The 24,145-nt window shown below is 41.1% G+C and overlaps 1 protein-coding gene across 5 annotated transcripts; it reads left to right on the top strand.

Annotated features, from left to right (window-relative positions):
- The first annotated feature begins 3,305 nt into the window (after positions 1-3,305).
- Positions 3,306-23,612, top strand: LOC118664387 (caspase-13-like). Of its 5 annotated transcripts, none has more exons than XM_036324432.1 (10): positions 3,306-3,428; positions 3,975-4,169; positions 6,448-6,495; positions 10,257-10,363; positions 12,756-12,929; positions 14,093-14,327; positions 15,194-15,337; positions 16,857-16,966; positions 19,622-19,725; positions 22,375-23,612. In XM_036324432.1, the coding sequence occupies exons 1-9, from the start codon at positions 3,422-3,424 to the stop codon at positions 19,718-19,720; spliced, it is 1,119 nt and encodes a 372-aa protein (XP_036180325.1). In that variant the 5' UTR covers positions 3,306-3,421; the 3' UTR covers positions 19,721-19,725; positions 22,375-23,612. The 5 variants fall into 5 exon arrangements, 3 of the variants coding, with proteins under 3 accessions (XP_036180325.1, XP_036180323.1, XP_036180326.1); XM_036324430.1 differs by lacking the exon at positions 22,375-23,612 and adding an exon at positions 21,448-21,555; XR_004970311.1 differs by lacking the exon at positions 16,857-16,966.
- The last annotated feature ends 533 nt before the right edge of the window (positions 23,613-24,145 follow it).

Here is a 24,145-nt window from a genome sequence, read left to right as displayed (position 1 = left end):
ACCAGGTATTTTTTTGAACCTGAAAAGTTATTTATAGTCTTTGTTTAGAAGGTCAAGTAGTAAGACTGTATAAGAAAAAAATAATTAAAAAGTGGTTGGGAGATTGCCTGAACACAAATCATGAAATCTAGTTGGCACGTGGGTAGACAAATAGATACACAGAAAATCATACAAAGGCTGGAAATGAACAATATAATATATGTCATGTTGCAGAGGTAAAATACTGAGTGATTCAAGATATTATTTTATAGAAACACACACACACACACACACACACACACACACACACGCACACACATGCACACACACACACATTGTACCTGAAGCCATACACAAAAGAATATACCAGATGTAGTAATGACTTAAATGTAAATAGCAAATCTTTCAAGTTATTAGGAGAAAAAATATAGAAAAATATATTTATGGTATTTTGCTAGGGAAAATTTTCAACAAGATTCAGAAAGCACATTTCCTAAAAAAACAGATGAATAAATTGAATATAAAACTTTAGAGCACTGTGCACAATGTTAGACTGTGGTGATGGTACCGTGAATGTAGGTATATTTCTAAACTCATCAAAGGATTTACATTATATAAATACAATGTTTTATAACTAAACTAGTGGCCCAGCCCATGAAATTTGTAAGCAGGTGCGGTCCCTAGGCTTGGCCTGCAATCAGGCCCATCTTCCCCAGCTGCCTGAAGCCAGACCCGCCCCCCATCACCATCCACCCCCAGTTCCAGGTTTGCCATCAGGTAATCAGAGCCTGCCAGCTGTGGTAGGAACTGAGAGATCTGCCATTCCACCAGCTTGTCAGGCCCGCCCCTGCCAAGTGTTGTCCTCTGTGTGGGGGGTGACTGGTGGGGCAGGGACCTTGGCCTGGAGCCACCCGCAACCCCGCCACGCATCCCTGGTTCCTCGTTCAAAATGGGCGATCAGAGCCTGCCGGTCAGGGAAAGAGACCAGAGATGGTCAGTGCACCTCACATTGACTGGTTGAGCAGTCATTCTAGTCATTCATTCTGCCATTAGGATCAACTTGCATATTGACCTTTTATTATATAAGAGAGAGGCCTGGTGCATGGTTGGGGGCTAGCCAGCCTGCCCTGATAGGGTTCTGGATAGGGGTGGGGTCTCCACTGGGGGGAACGGGCAAGCTGGGGTGAGGAGCCTTGAGGGGTTTTAAGGATGGCCACACACTCAATTGGGCTGGGGCTCTCCACTGGGGTGTGTGGCCAAGATGAGGGATTTTCAGGCCAGCCATGTTCATAATTGGGGTGGGGGTCGGGACTGGGGGGCGGGGCCGACTGGGGCTGAAATGCTACCTCAGCATCTTTCTACTCATTGGTGTGCGGCCCTGGTTTGTAGAGAACCCTCATGTGAAATCCTTAAGGCATTTCAGAAATAAATGAATAAATATAAATATATACAGGAAGCGATATACATGCAATATCTGCTTTCTTCCCTACAATAAGCCTCCCTGTTCCAAGGGTCACAACATTGTGCTGCATACTGGATTGGGTAAGGAGCAACGTAAAAATGAAAACACACTGAGAAAAGTCTTACATTAAAATCTATACGGTGGATTTTATTCTAATGAAAAAATAAAGTTAACAAATAGCCTGCATCTCAACAAGGAGCTGGTGGTCCACGTGTCAAAAAATAAGTTTGCTTTTAATAGTAAACAATAATAATATAGCTCATAATATTTAATTTAGATATTTCCTGCGTGTATGCACGTTCATACATACACACACTGAATGTTTTAGTAACTTTGTGTTACTATTCTCTTAAGAAACTAAGGTAATATTCCCATCAGTTTTTTTAGTAAATAAATTGATAACTTTGAAAGACTAATAGGCATTTTGTTATTAGTATATCTTCCATCAATCATATCTATAAAATAAATTGTTTATGATGAGTTTATTATGGGATGAGCAATTAAACACGTGCTTACAAAGAGCAGTAACTTCTTAAGCCTTCCTGTGCTCCTATGTCTTAATATAACATCCTCCATATTTCACCTATCGCTTTCTTAATTAATTTCTCCTTAGCACTTACCACACACTCACACTATCTTAGTCACATATTAGTTTCATGTTTGTCTTCTCACCTTGAATGTGAAGTCATGAGGAAAGGGACCATTGGCTGTGTTGACTGAACCCCTGGTGCCTAGAACAGTGTCTAACAGGGAGTATGTCATCCAGATATGTTTGCTAAGTGACTGAATGAATGAGATGCAGGAGGATTCTCACAGGAGAGAAATTTAACTTGAAAACCTGCAAATAACTAAGCTTGGCTATTTAATTTAGAAATATTTAAATTAAAAACAATATTAATAACAAATAATAACATTGTGTGCTCACGATGTGCTATGCAATTTCCACATTTTATTCACTTAATGTTCAAAGGTGTGTAGGTATGTGCTATTACTTATTTTACCAATGGAGGAACCAAAAGCATGGGAAAATTCAATACCTTGCCCAAGAAAGGAAGGTTAAAATGCTTTCATACATCTGAGTCCAGAATCTGAGTCATTAGTCTCTACAGTAACCCACAAAACAGAATCATCTGAAAAGGAAGTGTTAGATAAGAAAATATTTGATTCTGGTGAAAAATGTTTTCACTCCTAACAGCAGAGCTGCTTCTCAGAGACACATGGCTCCTAGGACATAGCAGACCGGTAGGACGGAGACGTGGATCACAATGGTTCAACTTCTCCAAATGCTATTCATTGAAAGTATGTGTCCCTCCAATACACAGATGTTGAAAACTAAGGCACACGGTGACAATATCAGGATTTGAGGTACTGAGCAGTTGAATTGATCATGAGGGCAAAAGCCTCATGAATGGATTTATGCCCTTTAAAAAGATTCCAAAGAGCTAGCTTACCCTTTCTGCCAGGTGAGGTCATGGTGAGAAGTCAGCAGTCTGCAACAGAGAAAGGAGCTTTAGCCACAAGCCAACCATGCTGGCACCTGGTTTTGCACTTCCAGATGCAGAACTGGGAGAAATAAAGTCCTCTTGTTGATAAGCCACCCAGTCTGTGGCATTTTGTTACAGTAGCGTGAATGGATTAAGACACCAAAGGATGAGTTGCTTTCCTGATCACACTCCCTAATGAATGAGAGATTCTTTAGTGTGTGAGTTTAAGGAAATGCATACTGTCTCTTCACTTTCTTATCCTCTAGGCTGCACTCCCTTCCTACCCCAGCCTCATCCAGTGCTGGTGAAGGAAATTTTCCAAGGATATACACCCTGATGCACTCTGAAGTTATGCAATAAGATTATGACTTTGGTAAAAAAGGAAAGGCATGCATATGAGTAAGCAGTTGGTATTTCTGTTTACAGGCCCTGCTGAAAAGGAGGGAGCACATGCTTTCAGTTTCAAATTGCAAGCAAAGACTAAGAGAGAAAAGCCATGGTCGGTGAGTTGTTTTTTTGGGTTTTTTTTAATTGTTCTTCTTCAGTTTTATTTGTTTGTTTGTTTACTTTCTAGAAGGATAGGTCCTGGGGAAAATTTTTGAAAGTGGCTGGCTTTTGGGAAAGCCATAATTAGGTTCTGTGAATGTTTAGGTAAACTGGGTGAAGAGAACTGAGGGAGAGGGAAGAAAGAGGAGGGAGGAGGAAGGGATGGAGAGAAGGGGCCTTAAAGGCTTAACTGAATTAATCTGCCAAAGGGTGCAGGATCCCCATGAGATGGGTACCCAGCTGCTGTCCCCAAGGGAAATAAGCCATCACTGTTTCCTTCTTTTATTATGCAGAGTTGAATAAACAGGAGGCATCTGGGACTTCAGGCTCTCAGTGAGCACCCTGGGTAACACTGAGGGAAGAGTGAGGGATGTGGGTAGCTCAGGATGACTGAACTGCGTGGAGAGGGACTTTTTATGGATTAAATGTAAAGGAGGCTGTTGCTGACTTGAGAGGAAAATGAGGCTGTTTAGTGACTTGAGGAATCCTTGTGCTTCAAACAGACAGAGTCCTGACAGAGACGGGGAAGATTTTTATCAAACCAATTAACTGGGGCCCTATAGCCTTGTGGAAAGACCGATTAGAGCGAAGATTGCTTGAGGAGAAGTTGGAGAAACTACAAAAAGAATATGCCACAGAAATCAAAAGCTACACTGAAAACTACTCCCACCTTGCAGAGAAGAGGGGGCTGCCCTCAGGTAAGGTCTATAGCTTGGACTTAAGTCCACTCAGGCCCCCTGTCTTTGCACCCACATAGAATTTCTTCAGTGGTCATGTTAGTTTGCAGATAACTTCTTTTCCTCTGGCTTCAGGGCCCCATTTCTAAGTCAGTGGCACTACTGTATATCCCCTGTCTTTTTACTCTTTATTCTTATTCCTTTTACCTCAGAGTCCTTTTCTGAATTAAAACTCACTTCACATCCCTAGTATATGGTAGCTCAGTTGTTGAAGTTTATGAGACCAGTCTGGTAAACTTTATACCACATTTTCTAGTCCCCCTCGCAAGGCAGTTTACTTAGTTAGTTAGTTAGTCAGCTAGTTACTTAAGTCTAAGGATCCCTAGAAACTTTTATAGATATCTGACATGAAGATTTAAGTTCTGGCATTGAATAGTTTTATATAATTTCTCTCTAAAAGTTTGCTCTCCAGGAGGAATAAAATATGTCAATGATGGTGAGGCATTCAAAGAATAAATTCAATGCTGAGAGAAAAGCAAGGATTTTAAATATAGACTCTTTTTTTTTAATATATTTTATTGATTTTTTACAGAGAGGAAGGGAGAGAGTTAGAGAGTTAGAAACATTGATGAGAGAGAGACATCAATCAGCCGCCTCCTGCACATCTCCCAATGAGTTACCGTGTTCTTTCTGAGGTCCACAGTCCTCTTTGATGTCCAAGGAAAAAGGCAGTTTGTCCGGTGGCTCTTAGAACTGGTGTCTTCTTAGATGTTACTGGTCCCATTGGCTCTGTCAAGACTGAATAGGCTGCTCCAGAATCACCAGAAAATTATCCAGAGGTTTTATTTATCTACAAATAATTACACCTAAGTAGACATATAAACATCAAATAAACATCCATATTTACACCTTTTCAGTGAACAAGTACTTTTACAGTCTTGGGAATTTTGGCAGATAACAGGAACACTGCCCAAGTCCCCTGATGGGGGCCTGACAAGAACAGATGTGGGGGCCTTTGGCTGGGGGGTATAAAGTCTTCATTCTTTCTCTCTCGGCACTGCTAAGGACAGGATCATTGGAGAGGTCTCTTCACCTAGGCAAGGCTGTGCTGAGTCATCTGGGGCAAAAGTGGTTTCTGCTCAGTTTCCCTATTTTACTTGTCCCAGCTTACTGGTCTATTATGCATTCTATTTTCTTAAAATGTATTCTGGCACAGGAGAAGGTTGTTTGCTGCACAGAGGCAGCTAACCTCTACACAACTGGGCTCGGACATCTGCCCAGCAACCTGCAGCCTATAAGTTCAATATGCAGCCTCCGGTTTTTCTAACCCAACGAGGTTTCGGCCAGTCTGAGTCAGACTCCTCCTCCTCTCTTGGAGACTTTCAAAGTCCTGATAGCTCCCAGGTCCAGGGAGAGTGCCTTTTTTTGTTAACCCTTAGGGCCCTGCTTTTTGCCTTTTTATCAGTTCCCTTTGTGGCAGAGCAGCAACCAGGCCTCTTTCAAGGGAGCGCACTGGAAGGAGATATTAACCCCTCCTCTCCCAGCCTAGGGTCTCCCAGGGGCCCAGCCAGAGTGTCCCCCAGCAAATCCCGGAAAGCCGCTGCCCTTTTGCAGTGGTATGGACTCAAGCAGGGGTTCACTGGAAGTAGCCGGCAGCGAAGCGCTCACTGGCTTCTGCCTGCAGCTGCTCACGCCCACAAGCTCTGCCCCGCAGGTGCCTGCCAGCAGCTGCTGCAGCTCCTGTAGGCTCTCCTTGACTGTGCACATGCCTCTTCTCCACCAGGGGCTTCCGGGCCTTGCGGGCAGCTCAGGCATTCAGCCCCCCCTTTCTTTGACCTGGCTCTCAGGGGCTGAGTCTACCTGGCAAACAGTTCTAAATCACCAGGGGGGCTGTGGATTCTAGCTTTGTTCCTCCTCTGCTTTTCTAGCGGGAGTTCAGTTGTTGTTTTATTTTATTCTTAGAAACCTTAATCCTTTAATGATTACCAAAGGTGAACATTCGGCAATTTTAGATTAATATTTATGAACATATTTTAAATGTACTTTTACTCTTAAGATATATCTAGACCTTTTGTGATAAAACTAAGAACAGGTATCGGTCTGATTCAGCATTGGAGGGGTTAAAAGAATAAACCAGGGCAGAGAAAGACTGTGCTTACAGTTACTTTTTGTAACCTTGAAGTTCATTGATAAGACCTGTTAGGTTTGCAGCCAGCAGCATAACTGCCAACCCCCCCACTTCTCTCAGCCCAGGCTGCTTTTCCTCACAGATTTTTTTTTTCTTTTACTCTTTTATAAGCAATCTCAGAACTAAGCAATCTTGGAATTACAGCGATTTACAACCCAGGTAAGAGCAAAGAGCAACTGATAGACAGAAATTTATATTGACTAAGTGGGCTGATTCCTTCTGTAGTGGCGAGCAAAAGACTCTGAGAACTGCTAGAGATTCTTGCAGCCCACCGCGGGTCCAGTCCAAACGTTCAGCCAGATGAATTAACAGAAATGCAAAATAAATCAAAGTAACTTTCACTTTACACAGACTAGTAATGAGCAGCCAAAATAGATAAACACTCGTATTCACGCTCTCAGTAGACTAGCCCAGACTGAAGCTGAGCAGATAAACAAAACAATGCCCAACTCCCCAGACGGGCGTGGGGGCACTCCTGGCACCCATGTCCCAGAACAGAATTCTTGACCAATGTTTTGGTGAGAACCTACCGGAGGAGTTAAGACTGCATCCAGTCCCCCCTCTTGGTAGCAAATTGGCTAGTTCCACACAAACAAACAGCTGTTCACTCATGCTTCCTCAGTGCTTTAGCATTCATTTTAATTTTACAATCTCTATTGTATTCCTTAAAAAAAATTTTTTTCAACATGTAATTAAGAACAGCAGGTTTACTTTGTCCCGACCTCATGATGATCGGTGACGAGAGACAGACAAGGGAGGGGTGACCTGTTTTCACAGATTTTCACTCAGGTACCCACCTGACCAAAGTTGTGGAGCCACACAAAGGAGAGGAGAGGGCAGGCCCCCTTCCTCCACACTCGCACACTTTCACCAGACATTCATTCAGCAAAGGCATTTAGCCACCACAACACACAGTTTTTCTCAATCAGTAACATTTTTAAGAATAACCTTCAAAAATGCAAGACATAAGTTTTTTTATCATTTGAATTCAGTAAGCTTCAAGGTCCCAAGTTCTCAGCAGTTCTGGAAAACCACACCTGAGGCTGGCAAGCAGGTTTGACCCAGCCCTTGACTTTAAAACGACCATAATGCTTAAAGGAGTAGTTTGAGTCTGTCCCATAGCATCCGTCCAGTGAGTCCACAAAATCAAACAAAAGAACACAGACACCAAACAAACAAACAAAGACACCTAAGAACAGCCTTCCAACCCCGTGGAAGAAAAACTGAGTCTGTCCCATAGTCAGTTCGTATGTCACCAAAAACACAAATAACACAGAAGTTGCAGACACGAGGACCCACTTCCCCCTCCTCGTCTGCCACAAACATGTAGCGGAATCAGACGGGCGTGATCCTGACAATCTCTGATCCAACAGCTGAAGCCCATCAGCGCCCTTACTAAAGGAGACTACCAGGCGTCCCTGGCTCTCCACCACCCTTGGGGCGTCCCCCAGGGCTGCAACCTGTGGTCCTCCAGGCACGTCTACCGACCACTGTTCGGCCACTCTCACGAGTTGCCGAACGGCTGCCAAACTGAAAACGAAAGCGCGCACTCAAATCCAGACCGCTTGACAAACACAAGACAAAGACAAACAACTCGGGGCCCTCCTTACCTCCAAGGTCGGCTCCGCGGATGAGGGGTGGCTGTCTGATCCAGGACGAGCCCCCAAATGTGAGGACCCCGCAGGGGGACCCTCGCTCTGTCCCACCGACCAACGGCGACCCCAATCAACCACAGGAGACGTCACTTGATGCAAACGGCATGAGGCTTTATTCCAGCGCGCACTGGGGCTCAACCCGTACTCACGCAGGAGTAGAGGAGTTGGGCCCCCAGCAAGCGGTCTTTCAGCTATTTATATGCCAAAATCACACATCAGGGAGGGGGGTGGCATGCAGGAGGGTGAGAGGAGAACAAAGAGATTTCAAAGGGGTCTGGTTAGTGTCTTGATAGGGCATTCTTGCCTGGTGTTTTCACAACCTGTTTATCTCAAGGTTGATTGAAGCCCGGTTTACTCAGCCTGCCCTTTGTTGGGGCTATCTCCTGAAACAGCCTTAGGGAGGGCGTCATTCTCTCTGTTCCTATCTCTAGTGGGGGAAGCCTAGGGAGTTGAGATAAAACAGGCAGCTAGGCCTGGCAGCTGGGCCTGTGCAGTTTGTAACATTCTTTTATTCTTTCACTTTCTGGACAAAAACCTTGTTAATTAGATCTTAGCAAACCTCTCTTCTATTGTTTATGAATTCTTACTCCTTCTCAGAAAGGAGGGGTGCTGGACTTTCCCAGTCTCTTGCAAAATTTGTCAAGTGATGCCAAGCTGTGACAAATATAGTTAAGTTTCTGTAAGGACTGGGTCAGGATGAGTCAGAAACAAGCTTCTTCAAAAGGAAGGAGTTATTCCCTCACATTTTAAAACATGGGTTGAAAATTTAGTGTCAGTTCATCAGAACTTTGGAGGCAAGGACGTCAAGTGTATGTTAGAATCTCCAAGCAAAATGTTGTCCCCCCTGGCTCTGGAATCAGTACTCTGGTGGCTAGCTAGCATTTCTCCTTGACATAGCTACCTCCACAGCTTTTCAAGGAATTCTAGAAACCTATCTCCTCTGGACAAGTTGAGAATTCAGGCTGAGGTCCCTGAAGAAATAATACCTGGATGTTACAGGATTGAGGATTCTTTTAGGTGCTTAGTGTGTGTCTGTGTCTGTGTTCTGTATAAATTAGGAGCAGACTTGAGATGTTCTAACATCCTATATAATAAAAGGCTAATATGCAAAATGTGCTTCAATTGGGAGTTCCACCAGGTGGCGGGTCAGGCCCTCCTACTGCCCATGGCTCCTCCCCGCCAGCTGGCCATTCTAATTGGCCTTGATCAGGGCAGTCCATCCAGACCCCGCCTGTGCACATATTTGTGCACTGGGAGTCTAGTCCAATATGATAGCTGTTAGGTCGGAGAGAGCCCAGTATTGGATACATGCAGAAGTGTAATGAGATAATGGACCCTCTCTGGCATTTCTAACAGATCAGCGTGCCAGCACAGACACTGGCTTCTCCCTGAATCATCAGGACCCCCACACAGATACTGACTCCTTCCTGAATACATCTGCTGACCCCCTGCAACGGAAACTTCCTCGGCTGAATACCTCAGCTCATGTCCCCGCCCCTCACCCAACCGCAGTATAAAAAAAGGGGCCCCCTCCCTGTTGGCATGAATCCACGTGCCCAGACTTTGGGGTACGTGGATCTCCCGGGGACGCAATAAACCTTTCCTTTCCTTTTCTTTTCTGATTCACTCAACTCTTTATTTCTTACGCCGCCTCCTGAGCCATCGAACCTAACAATAGCTACCAGCTACATTGTGAGTATAGAGTGCTTGAATTGTGGCTAGCAACACATGTTAAAATGATAATAGTTTGAATATATTATATTAAATAAAATATTATTAAAATTAATTTAATCTGCTTTTCCTTTTTTAATGTGAACATTAAAAAAATTCAACTGCATGTGTGACTTAATTATGTTTCTAATGAATAGCACTCTAATAAATATTTATTGAATATACTCTTGCTCAGTGGCAAGATTGTACATCTAGATGATGGAGTGCTCTACAGTAAAAAATAGCAAGACTCAAGCTGTTTTAGCTAAATATAAAAAGGTCAAATTTGACCCAAGTCTTCAAGGAAGGTGTTTTCCTCTTAATAATCATAATCTAGTATCACATTTTTGGGTGGATCTGCTACCAAGAATTTCCCCCTTCTTTCCCAGTTACAATATATTTCTCCATATTAGAGGTTAGATTCAAGGAAAATTCCTACGTTTAAAAGTGTTTACAGAACTTCTCATGATTTATCTTTTCTGTCAGTATGTCTTAGGTGATCATGGGTAACAGATGCAGATATTAACATTTACATCATGTGATGTCATGTGATAGATCCTGCAGAAGTGACTGGGCCAGTTGAGTCAGCAGACACTACAGATACCCTCAAGCTTTGTCCTCCTGAAGATTTCCTGAAAGTTTGTAAAGAAAGAGCGGGAGAGGTACTGTGTTCTATCCATAAAATAGAGAAAGAGAGAGAAACAATTGCTTTCAATAATACTCAATTTCCTAAAGCACTAATTGCAGACTGGTAAGGTGGGGACAGTGGTAAACTTTTTCATAGATGCTTTGAGCAAGGAGGAACTCATATAACCTCACACAAATTTCAATTTTCTTTCAACCCCATCCCATCTAATAAAAGAGTGATATGCAAATTGACCATCACTCCAACACAGAAGATGGCAGCCCCCATGTGGACACAAGATGCCCGGAAGGAGAGGGCAGTTATGGGAGACCAGGCCAGGAGGGGAGGGCAGTTGGGAGCAACCAGGCCATCAGGGGAGGGCAGCTGGGGGGACCAGGCCTGTAAGGGAGGGCAGTTGGGGGGTACCAGGCCTGCAGGGGAGGGAAGTTGGGGAGGACCAGGCCAGCAGGGGAGGGCAGTTGGGGGGGGACAAGGCTAGCAGGGGTAGGGCAGTTGGGGGCAATCAGGCCAGCAGGGGAGGGCAGTTGGGGGGAACCAAACCTTCAGGGAAGGGTAGTTGGGGGGGACCAGATCTGCAGGGGGAGGGCAGTTGGGAGGACCAGGCCTGTAGGAGAGGGCAGTTGGTGGCAACCAGGCCTGTATGGGAGGGCACCAAGAGAGGACCAGGCCATCAGGGAAGGGCAGTTGGGGGCAATTGGGCCTGCAGGGGAGCAGTTAGGTGTCAATCAGGCTGGCAGGGGAGTGGTTAGGGGCTGATCAGAATGGCAGGCAGAAGCAGTTAGGGGCAGTCAGGCAAGCAGTCAGGCGAGCGGTTGGGAGCCAGCAGTCCTGAATTGTGAGAGGGATGTCTGACTGCCCATTTAGGCCCGATCCCACACAGGGCAGTTGGACATCCCTTGAGGGGTCCCAGATTGGAGAGTGTGCAGGCTGGGCTGAGGGGCATACCCTCCCCGCCGCTCCCCCCCACCACGTGCACAAATTTTGTGCACCAGGCTTCTAGTGATAAAATAAAGATTTCTTCATTTATTTGTTCTATCTATTTGAGACTTATTACAATTAAGCTGTAGCTATAGATCAAAATTTTTAGTAATTATTTTCATACTACAGTGGGGCCTTGACTTATGAGTTTAATTCATTCCGTGATGGAGCTCATAACTCAAATTACTTGTATGTCAAATCACTGTGATGTTCGCTGCGCCAACTAGCGGTGGGGTATCTGAAGCTGGCTCGTAACCCGAATATTTTTGAGCTTGCAACTCAAAGCAAAAAATTGGCCGAGAGACTTCTCATATCTCAAAAAAACTCGTTAGTCGGGACAATCGTAAGTCAAGGCCTCACTGTAGTTGAAAAGCCTAGACAAAAAACATGACCTAAGCCGAAACCAGTTTGGCTCAGTGGATAGAGCGTCAGCTTGCGGACTGAAAGGTCCCAGGTTTGATTCCGGTCAAGGGCATGTACCTGGGTTGCGGGCACATCCCCAGTCGGAGATGTGCAGGAGGCAGCTGATCGATGTTTCTCTCTCATCGATGTTTCTAACTCTCTATCTCTCTCCCTCTCTGTAAAAAATCAATAAAATATATTAAAAAAAAAATTGTGGTAAAAAAAAAATAGACAAAATGTATTAAAAAACAACAACAACAACAAAAAAAAAAACAACCAAAAAAACATGACCTAAAATACAATTAAAGCATGAAACCAATTTTATCTTGATGTGTTAAAAATAATACTGAAATAATGACGTTACCAAAGGCAAAGCATCTCTGATGTATTTATTTTTATCTGGAGCCAATAGAAAATTCTCCTGGTTTTTATGAAATTTGATCTGAACCTTGAAAACTGAGAATGGTTTGTTAGGGTAGAGAAGAGAGAGGAGAAAGTTATGGTAGGAATTGTCCTAGTCTTTTAAGATTCTTGATTAAGCATCCAAAATATGTTCTATCAGTGGTTCCCAACCATCTTAATGCTGTTAACCTTTAATACAGTTCCTCATGTTGTGGTGACCCAGAACCATAAAATTATTTTCATTGCTACTTCATAACTGTAACTTTGCTACTGTTATGAATTGTAATGTAAATATCTGATATGTAGGATATATTTTCATTTTCGTGACCCACAGGTTGAGAACCGCTGTTTCTAGGTCCACTTCTGGGCACTTGGAAAATAAATTACATTCTTTTATTTTTCAGTCTATTTTTATTTTTATATAATCTGAAAGTTCTAAATCACTTTCAGTTCTCACTTATTTATTCTGTCAGTTCAATCCATTACAAAGAAAATGGCAGGGTCTCTGGTACAGGAGAGGGGAGAGAGAAGATCCATGATCCTGTAACAAAGCAACAGAGATTAGTACATGAAGGTTTAAAAGAGATTTCAGTAAGTCAAACTCACTGCATATCCATTTCCTGCAGATCTATCCAATAAAGGAGAGAACAGACCGCACTCGCCTGGCTCTCATTATATGCAATAGAGAGTTTGATCACCTTCAGCCCAGGCAGGGGGCTGACCTTGACATCACAGGGATGAAAGAGTTGCTTGTGGGCCTCGACTACAGTGTGATTGTGGAAGAGAACCTCACAGTCAAGGTAAGGGCTCCTCACCCACCCCACACACCCTCCTACTAACAAACTAACTTTATAATGATAGCCAAATGCTTTAACCACATATTTCTCTGTGTGAGGACCTGCATGTGAGTATGTGTGTTTGTAAAATGAAATTATTAGATAGGGGAAATCTATGTCTCTTTGGACTCCAAATATCCTCAATTCCATAAAACTAGACAGAAAGTGACTGGCATGTATACCCACATAATTCTCAGTTCCAAAGTGAGGTGAATGGGATTCAGGCCCAACATTACCAGAAATTCTAACATGATGAAAGTTTAAAAGGCATGTAGTCACCATATAAATACCGAATCCTGACTTGGTCCCAGGGCCTATTTTCGGCATTGGGAGTAGGTCTGTGAATGAGACAGGACGTTCCAAGTTCGAATTGATTTAGGTTTACTGGTGGAGGGCAATCATATGAAAAGAAAAGCAGAAAATTTCAGAGATTTGATGTGTCTCGTGTCTCTCTGTAAGAGTGAAAATAAAGTTAAAAGTAAGTGAAAAAAACAAAAAGAGAACATATGAGAGAATTGGGGAGTGGGGAGTAATCGCTTGGATGGAACGGTCAGGAAAAGCCTTGACAGGAGACAGTAAAGGACCTGACAGGTGACGACCAGTAAGAAAGGTCTGGGAATATGTGAATGCAACCCAGTCCAAGAGGGATGACTACCACGAAGAGTCTGAACTACATATGAAACAGGCACATGAAATATACAAAAAGACCAGTGTAAGGAGAGTCTAGGAAGGATGACAGGAGGGAGAACACATATGTCAGAAGTGTGATTGCATTCTAAGCACAATGGGAATGGGAAGGATTGTTGAAGAAAAATGTTATGATACATTTATGATGTAGGGCTTTTATTAGGTAATCAGGTAAAAGAGATAGAAAGAAAAATATGTAAGTGAAAATAAACAAATGTAAAATACATCAAGAGGATAGCTCATATAAAGTTAGCAAGAGCAGGTCCTTGAACCCCCAGCTCCATGGTCAGAAGAAAAAGAAACCTATCACTGGGCAACCACTATCTGAAGGCACAGTGACTGGAACATGACAGGTGTTTCTTATACTGCTCACCATAAACAGGGGGTCAGATTGGTGTTAGTGCTTGTCCTGTAGAGTAAGATTCCGTGGTCTTTTTCAGGAGATGGAGAAAGTGCTGGTGGAATTTGCTGCCCGCCCAGAGCACAGGACCTCAGATAGTACATTCCTGGTGTTCATGTCCCATGGCCTCCTGGATAGACTCTGTGGGACTCAGCACAGCGAGGAAAACCCAGATGTGCTACCTTATGACAGCATCTTTCGGATATTCAACAATCGCAACTGCCCCAGTCTCAAGGACAAACCTAAGGTCATCATTGTCCAGGCCTGCAGAGGTGGTGAGTTCTGATATGGAAAATCCAAAGGGCATGAAGTGTTTGCAATGGATTGTGATGTGTTTTTTGCTTTTAGGGGAAACAATCCTAGACCCCATTCAGTGCAAATAAAGTGAATTGAATTCTTGGGAAATGCCAAGAGAATTTGGTATCATGAGAGATTGTCTTTTCAGCTAAGAAATATCTATTTGATTTAATCCAAGGTAAATTGTGAAGGAGATCTTCAGACTACCTTAATCAAAGTAGGACACCAATATCTAAACCTTAGAATAAGATTATTTTAATGACAGCTTCACTTGGAAATGTCTTACAGGCATTTTGACATTCTTTGCCTTGAGAAGAATTTCATCCAAATTGGAGCTGTTCTATAGTAGAAGCACCCTTTTCTCCTCAAGCATTATTTAAAGGGAATTGATTAGGTTGATGTGGGCACTTCAAATTGCTGTCAATATTTCCTTTGCTTTTTTTGACTTCCAATTGCTTCTTAGCGTTTTGGAGCAGTGTTTTGAAGAAAAAGCAGAAATAGCCTAGCTGCAAAATGGTAACTAGGCTCTGAAATTATGCAGATAAGATTTGAATCCTTTGCTCTTCTTAGGAAAGGGGTTCTTCCAGTTTGCTGATGCCATCACTACTTGCTGGTAAGATGCTGCCACTATTAATTGGCATGTTGTTCAAAGAAACTAGAGAGAGGCCAAGGTATGTGTGTGGGGCAACAGTTTAGTGTGTGCGTGTGTGTGTGTGTGTGTGTGTGTGTGTGTGTGTGTGTGTGTACGAAATTGCTGGGAAACATTTAAAAAGAATGAGGTAGACAAGAGTGACAGTCATACTGATAGAGGCACACAGTTTGCACAATGTTAATGTCTCCACAGAAAATCGCGGAGAATTGTGGGTTAGTGACTCTCCAGCAGCTGTGACAGACAGCACTTCACAGTCACCTGGGAACCTGGAAGAGGATGCCGTTTACAAAGCTCACGTGGAGAAGGACTTCATTGCTTTCTTCTCCTCAACCCCACGTAGGTCTTTCAGTTACAGACAAGGGTTGTGTGCCTAAGGCCACCTCAGAATGATTCTAGAATATTGAGATGGGCTCCCTGCAGCAGTGACATAAGACACATTTTGTGGGCTGTCAAAACAATTTACAATTATGTGACCTATTCTATGGAAACAGAGATTCTATGTTTTCCACTTTTTAAAACTGTACTTTTATTCTAAGTGCTGCACTTTACAGTCAAAGGTATACCGCATACTAAAACAACCTAATACAAGGAAACCCATTCCTCATACACCATTTAAAAAAAAATTTTTGATTCCATTTTCTATAAAATCTGTTTAACATTTTGAATAGAATTTTAGTGGATCCAGACACTGGCTGCCATTCTTAAATTATCAACACCAACTCCTTTTCTCCATGGTTCTCATTTGATGCTTTTTAGAGGGAGCCATTGCAAGGCTCAGCAGGACAAGGAGATCCTTTAAAAGAGGAAGAAAATTGTACCCTGGGGCTTCGTGGTTGGTCCTAATAATAGGGATCAGTGTTTAGTTCTTAACCTCTAGGTAGTCATCTTAAGAAGCTCTAACATTTGAATGCTTCTACTTTGCAAAGTTTTGTTTTAAGTCTTTTCTATTTGTTACCATTTCATGGACGTATTTTTTTTTCCTCACCCAAGGAGTGAACATATTTTTTCCATTAATTTTAGAGACAGTGGAAAGGGGGGGGGGGCGGCAGGGAAAGGAAAGGGAGAGAGAGAATCATCCATGTGACAGAGACACATCAATTGGTTGCCTCCCACATGCCCCCTTACTAGGGGCCAAGTATCTGACCTGAAACCCAGGTATGTGCCCTTGACCAAGAATGGAACCCGAGACCCTCCAGTGTGGAGACCACGCTCTAACTGAGCCACACAAGTCAAGGCTCATGGAGGTTTATTTGTCATACAAAATGCTGTATATACTTAATATATGCAACATAGTGAGTTGGGATATAATATACACCAGTGAAACCATGACCACAATCTCCTTTGGATTTGTTCACCCACTTCGCTTATAATATTGTGAAAGACAGAATGCTATACACTCTGTAAACCACCTGGAAATCAGGGAGCCATTTGTTGTTGCTTACTGTATAAGTGTGGGGAAATTCTTTAATCCTCTGAGTGTCCATTCTTTCCTCTGTAAAATGGGGTAATTGCAGTTATCTCTCAAGCCTCTTTTCAAAACCAAGAGAATGAACATGAAGCACATAGTAAGAGTCAGTTCCAAGAGTATAATAAAATCATTATGAAATTCTGGTGAGTTATCCCTTTAGTTAAATCTCTTCCAGTTTTTTTACTTTTTTTCTTGTCTTTTTGGAAAATTAGTTAATGTAGAGATGTAAGTGTTTCCCCTAAACATGTCAAGTTAATTCCAAAGCTATGCTTAAGAAACACAAAAGCTACATAAAAAAATAAAATAAAATAAAAAACCTTTGAGAAAAATAAAAACAAAAAACATTCAAGGGCACAGCCCTAAGCTGACCACTCCTTATCTTCACAGATAACATGTCCTGGAGAGACCCTAGTAAAGGTTCTCTCTTCATCACAAAACTAATCAAATGCTTCCAAATGTATTCTTGGTGCTGTCACCTCCAGGAAGTATTTCAGAAGGTAAACTTTTTTATCTTCCTTTTCTAATCATGTGTGTGTGTGTGTGTGTGTGTGTGTGTGTGCATGTGCTGGAAGACCTTTACTATTATTCTTATTTCAAATGACAATGACAGGCTTTGTCAGGCAAACAAAAGTAGAGCAGTACCTGGTTTCCATTATCCAGGGGTTGACATCTGATTTAGCAGAAGAAGATGTCAATGCAAAATTGCACAAGATCAAAATAGAACAAAATAATATAACCTGTAAGCTTATTTGTTATGGGCTATACCAGTGATGGAGAACCTTTTGACCTCGGTGTGTCAGCATTTTGAAAAACCCTAATTTAACTCTGGTGCCATGTCACATATAGAAATTTTTTGATATTTGCAACCATAGTAAAACAAAGATTTATATTTTTGATATTTATTTTATATATTTAAATGCTACTTAACAAAGAAAAATAAACCAAAAAAATGAGTTCACGTGTCACCTCTGACACGCGTGTCATAGGTTCGCCTTTACTGGGCTATACATTTTTTTTAAGTCAAAGATTGGAAAGTATTTTGAGTTGATTTGTATGGCTTACTTTATTGAATAAATATAAATTGGGTGTTATCATACTTGGCAATTACTGCTATCCTGTGACACCACTGTAAGTGAGATATTGTGTCATAAGGCCACTCAGGACCTTTTTGTGAGAGAGCTGGATACTATAAAATTAGACCAGCAAACACATATGTCATTACAGATTGCGATAGGCTCCATTACACAAAGGATATAGGGCACTTGGAAGAAAAAAAAGGGAGAAGGTATTCTTTGAATGGAGTGGTCCAGAAAAGAAGACCAAATTCCTTTCCCACCTTAGGAAATTCCTTATTCCCACTTCCTCCTAATTTGTTTTCCTCCGGGGTTCTGAGCACCACTCATTTGGCATATATTCTGTTTGTTTTCAATCTGTACTTACTCACTTGAATGCAAGCTTCATGAAGGTAGAAATGTGCTCAACACCTCAGCATGCTGGCACATAGGAATTAATATTCATTCAATAAATCAATGCATGAATATCAATACCTTTCTCCCTTTAGGGTATTAAGAATATGGGGCAGTTTTATTTTTATTTTTTAAAATATACTTTTATTAATTTCGAAGAGGAAGGGAGAGGGGTGAGAGAGATAGAAACATCAATGATGAGAGAGAATCATTGATTGGCTGCTTCCTGCATGCCCCACACTGGGGATCAGCCTTGACTAAAATTGAATCCAGGATCCTTTAGTTCACAGACCAACGCTCTATCCACTGAGCCAAACCAGCTAGGGTTGTATGGTTGTTTTTAAATTAAAAACTGTAGAGAACAGTAGCACTCTGTGGGCAAAGAGGAACACAGCTATAGTAAGCGGGAGAAGATTGCATTGTAACTTGCACTAGGGTCGCTGTAAATGGGAACTTTGGAAATTAAGTCCTGTTGGATGAATAGAAATTAGGCATTGTACATTAGGGCATTGCTAGGAGAAGTCTATAAATAGTGTGATCAGTGGGGAGAGGTCCTCATCCCCACCACTTGCTGGTGGGAGTGGGTGTGTTGCAATATCCTGAGAGTTTTCTGAGGCTCACATGGGAAGGTGATATATTATAGAAAATTTCATTTGTGTGCAATTATACCCCTGGGTTCCCAAGGTCTCATTTCCCTTTTTCCTGCCAAGAAAGAAGTACCATTTTGTTTTCAGCAGATCTGAAATCAAAGCCAGTGTGCAGAGTTTCTGTTCCATGTCTCCACAGTCAAATGGAGCATCAGTCTAGTTGATTTGTGTTTCCAGTTATAGTCCATTGCGTGTGAGGTCCACATGGCTGTGGGCCATGCAGCTATGGAGACAACAGGGGCAGGAACAAAGCCAGAGGAGCATGAGAGCAAAGAGAGCCACACAAGAGAGTGAGCTTCTTATCTGCTTGTTTACGCATTGCCAAATTGGTGCAGGCTTGCAATGGCCCTGCCTAGTCTAGCCAAAGCCATTGTTCTCCGGGTTTGACAGGCGCTTTCCCTTGTAACCCCAACTCCTTGTGCATGCATTCATCTCCCATTGATTGAGTCCCTTCCCCTGTGGTCTGCAGGGATGGGCCAGTGAATTGCAGCTTCCTGGTGAAGCTACCCAAATAACAGGCCTAAAGCGTCTTGCCTTTCCCCTTCCTCCTGTTCCATTATTAATAACTACCTAATTGCAATGGTGTCAATAGAATCTCATTTATCAGTCCATGACAAAATGTTCAGAGGTCAGCTTGTTGGTCAGGATGTGAAAGTGTTGTGTTCAGGTTTTAAAACAATAATTGAGTTTGTGCCTTATTGAATTGAGGATTTACCTTGGACGTTGAAGGTAGAGCATTTTTGAGAGCCAGTTCTCATGAATTGACTCCAGGAGATCAGTTAAGATCTGTAGATCTGAAGCGGAAAAAGAAAGTGAACTTTGAAAGGCCTTGGGTTAGGCATGAGGTATTTATTTTGAGATAAAGAGTATATTCTGACATGGGGTGTTACTTCTAAACAGTAGGGTAACAGTGACAGGGAGTTAGAATATACATTGGCTTGGTCCCTTCATTCCCAGAATATTTTAACTCATGGTGCAAAATGTTTTCTGAGAGTGGACAAGAGTTATGTTTCATCTAGATCCTCATTTTTTTAAAAAGGTACAACTATCATTCGAAAAGCCAGATGTTAGAGCCCAGATGCCCACCATTGAACGGCTCTCCATGCCAAGATATTTCTACCTCTTTCCTGGCAATTGAAAATAGTAAGTATCGAAGCTGTTGACAGGTATAACAAATGGAAAAGTGATACTGGTGGTGAGGTTCAATGGCTAATGACAGCCTATTGCTTCGTAGTCAAATTAATGTTGCTTATTGATGTAGTTTAGTGACTAAATATTACTGGTTTCCTCTACTTATATGAATCTTGATGCTCCTCATCTCGATAATCAATTAATCAGTCAGCCAATCAAGGAGAAAAGCCAAACTGAGACAGGAAGTAATAAACAATCAAAGACACAGGGTACTAATTAATAAAACGTAAATATACTAGTGCTTCCATTATTACTTGATATTTCTCTCACTACACACACACACACACACACACACACAGAGTTTCCAAACATTGCCTCAGGTCCTGAAAAGCAAAAAAACAAACAACAAAAGCAACAACAAACACAGAAAACAGAGAGACAACTGTGAAGGAAGGTGGACATTGGTCCTTTAAGTGCAGATATCACATTACTGACCTTGAGCTCCTATTACCAAGACAGTATCAAATATACCCTGGACTGCAATTCTTGTTTTGAGTCAGATTCTGGCTCTCTGACTGTTCTCTCAATGTATATGTCAGAGTCTGCTCTCTGATCCTTAATTACTTCTCTGAAACCCTGTCAAGCATCCATGTTAACACACATTTACTGTTTTGGTAAATATATTTTAGAATGGGTCCAATGAATTTAGACCCAGCTATTAATTTACTCACTCATAACAGCTTAATATCACACTGTCTTATAAGTATTGTTAATTTCTCTTTCAACTGCATACTTAAAATTATATTTTACAGTAAAGTTTATCTCACTACTTTAAATTTTTACCCACCATCTTGTACTTCTGGTTTGTGATTCCCTGGTTTGTGGTGGAATAATTGCATAGATATTTCATCAGAGTATCTTTCATTTCCTAATTAGTATAAGAGAACCACATTAAGGATTGAGCTGTTTGACTAATATTTACCAAGCACTTACTATATCCCAAGTTCTATTCTAGAATTTTGGAATATACCAATATACAAAATAAATGGAGAGCTTTTGCTTCAGAAAGCTCATACCCTAGTCAGTGGAGACAGACTATAAATACACAAACATGTAAATATATGTCAGAGAGTGATAATAGCTAAGAAGAAAAATAAAGGAAGTTAAAAAGATGAAAGAGATGGGTGCTGTACTATAATGGATAGTTATTCAAGAAAGGCTCCTTTGAAGTGATAAAATAAGTCAGAACAGAGAGTGGGCAGAGTCAGGTAGTGAACCTTGTGATTCTCTGCAGAACAATGTTCCAGCACCCCTGGGACTAGCAAGCACAAATGTCCTGAGGCAGAACTGTGCTTAACATCTTTAAAGAACTGCCAAAAGGCAGTGGGCTGGGGGTAGGGGCAGAGACAAATTCAGAAAATGGTGATGAGTCTGGTCACCTGGGCTTTGGTGATCACATAGTAAACGTTCTAAAGTTTTAATCCTGAGTGAGATAGGACACCCTTTGAGTGCTTGTGAACAGAGAAATGAGAACTACCTCAATTTTACAAAGATCACCCTGTGTGCTTTTGGTGAATATACTGTAACGGTCACAGAAGTCAAAGGAAGTGGCAAAAGCACATGGAAGAGGATGAAAGAGGAAAGATGGTAAGGGTTCTGGGATTGAAGGCTTCTGGGAATTACTGTCCTCACCTTCTGTATTTTGTGTTTTGTTTTTGTTTTTTCCTTCTTCAGGGAATTACAGGCCATCCTGCCCTTCTTTACCAACTTCTAGAAGCACCTTTACCCGTATGGCACACCTATTTAACCATTTGTACTTAAATAAAAATCAAAACACATAAACTGTGTCTTTGGGTCTTTACTAGAGACTAGAATTTCAGTTGAAATGGGGGGTGAATGGAAATGAAGTGGAGTAGGCTAACTGGGTTTTCTAGCTTAGGACTCATAGGGTGCCCGCATTTCACTGAGTGAAGACAGCTGGCCTGGCTTTCCCACAGCAGGGGGGTGAAGGGGTGGAGCCTAGATGGAAGACAAGAGCTGTAAATCGGTCAGCTCCTCAGTTGTATACTCATCAAACCCACAGTCTAGACCAGGGGTGGGCAAACTTTTTGACTCGAGGGCCACAATGGGTTCTTAAATTGGACAGAAGAAGGAGCTGCGGCCGTGTTTCCTGACGTTGCCGTGTTAACACTGCTGCTGGTGAAGGAGCAGAGGGGAGAGCAAGAGAACCCTCCGCTCTTTCGGCTCCATGGGCTGGATAGAACAGCCCAAAGGCATGGCCGTTCCCAGAAGCCTTCAATCCACCCTTACCATCTGGCCCGTTCGGCTGTTCTATCCGGCCCGCGGAGCCGAAAGAGCGGAGGGTTCTCTTGCTCTCCCCTCTGCTCCTTCACCAGCAGCAGTGTTAACACGGCAACGTCAGGAAACACGGCCGCAACTCCTTCTTCTGTCCAGTTTAAGAACCCATTGTGGCTCTCGAGTCAAAAAGCTTGCCCACCCCTGGTCTAGAACCAGGTATGCTTCAGAGAAGTTTTCTAATTTAATATTTAACCAACATCATAGATTCAGATAATATTTTTCAACAGTAAACTATTATTTTAGGAAATTATTCCCATGTGTCTTTCTATCACTTAATTCACTTTCTTGTTGTTTTTTTTCCAGATGATTGCATATTTCCAAACTCAGGAAAATTTTATTCTCTAAGAAGCTCTTGGATATTGTCTAAAATAATTTGGCATTTGGTTCAAGATGGGACGACCTTACTGTATTTGTATAGAAATGCAAATATCTTCAGATAAAAAACAGAAAGAGAATGGGGAGTGTCAGCAATGGGAGAGAGAATATTAAAATTTCTGGAAAGATGAATATTGATAGAGAAATTTTGGCACCATGACTATCAGAAGTACTAACTGAGGATATGTACTACTTCTGTTATATACACATAGAATGTTAATGAAATATTTGAGTACTTAGCTAAACTGAATTAAAATAAGATGTTCTCAGTTTCAAATAACACCATAACTGTCTATATTTATTAACATAATTGTTAATATCAATATTTAATATTAAAATAATATGAACGCTATATTCATATTATTTTAATAATTTTGATTACTATAAAGGATTTTATATATAAGAAATCAATTTAACCATCACAGCAACCCTACAAAGTAATTGCTATCAATATCTCTGTTCTACCTATAATAAAGCAAAAGTATATAGAGTATAAATGACTTTCCAAATGTCACTCAGTTAGTAGGTGTATACACCATGATTTGAACTCAATTTGACTTTCTCTAGAATCCGAGTTATTGACCACTGTTCTGCATTGTCTCTGAAAGCCATGAAAAACAGAAGCTATAAGAGTTTTAAATTGTAAGGTTTAACCAAATTTTGTGTTGTAATGTTTAACTTACGCTACAAAGATTCATAATATTTATATTTCTGGACTTGGCTGTCTGTGTAGAAACATGAGACACATCACAAAGATCCAAAAGCACATACTCTAGAGAATTCATTCTTCTGCTGTGTGATAATATTAAAAATCAAATAATATAAAGATTTTCACACATCACCACAGAGTTGAAAAAAACACAAACACATGCACATATATATTAATATTTCATATGCATATACTAGTTACATACACATGTAAACATATAAAAACAAAAAAGAAAAAAATGAACTAAGCATTAAACTTGAGAAGTCAGAAAATACTGAACCAATAAGGAAATAGGAAAATGAAAATAGATATTGAAACACAAAAATCAATGAGATGTCATGAAACAAAAAAAATTGAGCAGATCAAGAAAAGCAAAAGCTGGTCTTTAAAAAATACTAATAGCAGACATTCAGTAAGATTGAGTATGAAAAATAAGAATGAGTAGAAACGCAATATAGGAGATAAAAATGAACCATAAATACAAATAAACATAAATACAGTAAAATTATAAAATTGTCTGCCATACATTATATAGATGAAATTCTAGAAAAGATAAATCAAAAAATTAATCCATGAAGAAATAAAAAACCAAATGTATCAATAAACATTAAACAGATTATATTTTGTTATATCTACTTGCAAAGAAGTTAACAGACATAAATAATACATACATACATACATACATACATAGATCGATAAATATCTTACAAAACCTCTAAGAAAGTGATGAGCTTAACTTTATATAAATACTTCCATATAATAAAAATAGAAGTAACCTCTTTAAATTCTTTTATGGGGCTAGTACAAAACTGATACAAAACTAGAGAGGTGGAGGCAAAGTTAAAAAAACAGGTTGATTGTCAGGAACATTGATGTAAACACTCTAAATAAGGTGTTAGAAAAACAAATCCAGCCACAATTTTGTAATACTAATAATTTTTAGCCAGTATTTGCTCTGGAATTTATAGTTGAATAACAGAAATATTTATG

This window comes from Myotis myotis, unplaced genomic scaffold (assembly GCF_014108235.1).
Source record: "Myotis myotis isolate mMyoMyo1 unplaced genomic scaffold, mMyoMyo1.p scaffold_m19_p_10, whole genome shotgun sequence".
Taxonomy (NCBI): Eukaryota; Metazoa; Chordata; class Mammalia; order Chiroptera; family Vespertilionidae; genus Myotis; species Myotis myotis.
The sequence above is the reverse complement of the archived record's forward strand: the minus strand, read 5'-3'. Positions and strand labels throughout refer to the sequence as shown.

Bases quoted from the DNA above. Each gene is read 5' to 3' on its own strand.
- LOC118664387 (XM_036324432.1), top strand. The intron at 14,328-15,193 runs GTGAGTTCTGAT...ATGTCTCCACAG, and splicing joins TGTCCAGGCCTGCAGAGGTG to AAAATCGCGGAGAATTGTGG. The intron at 16,967-19,621 runs GTAAACTTTTTT...TTTTTTAAAAAG, and splicing joins TCCAGGAAGTATTTCAGAAG to GTACAACTATCATTCGAAAA.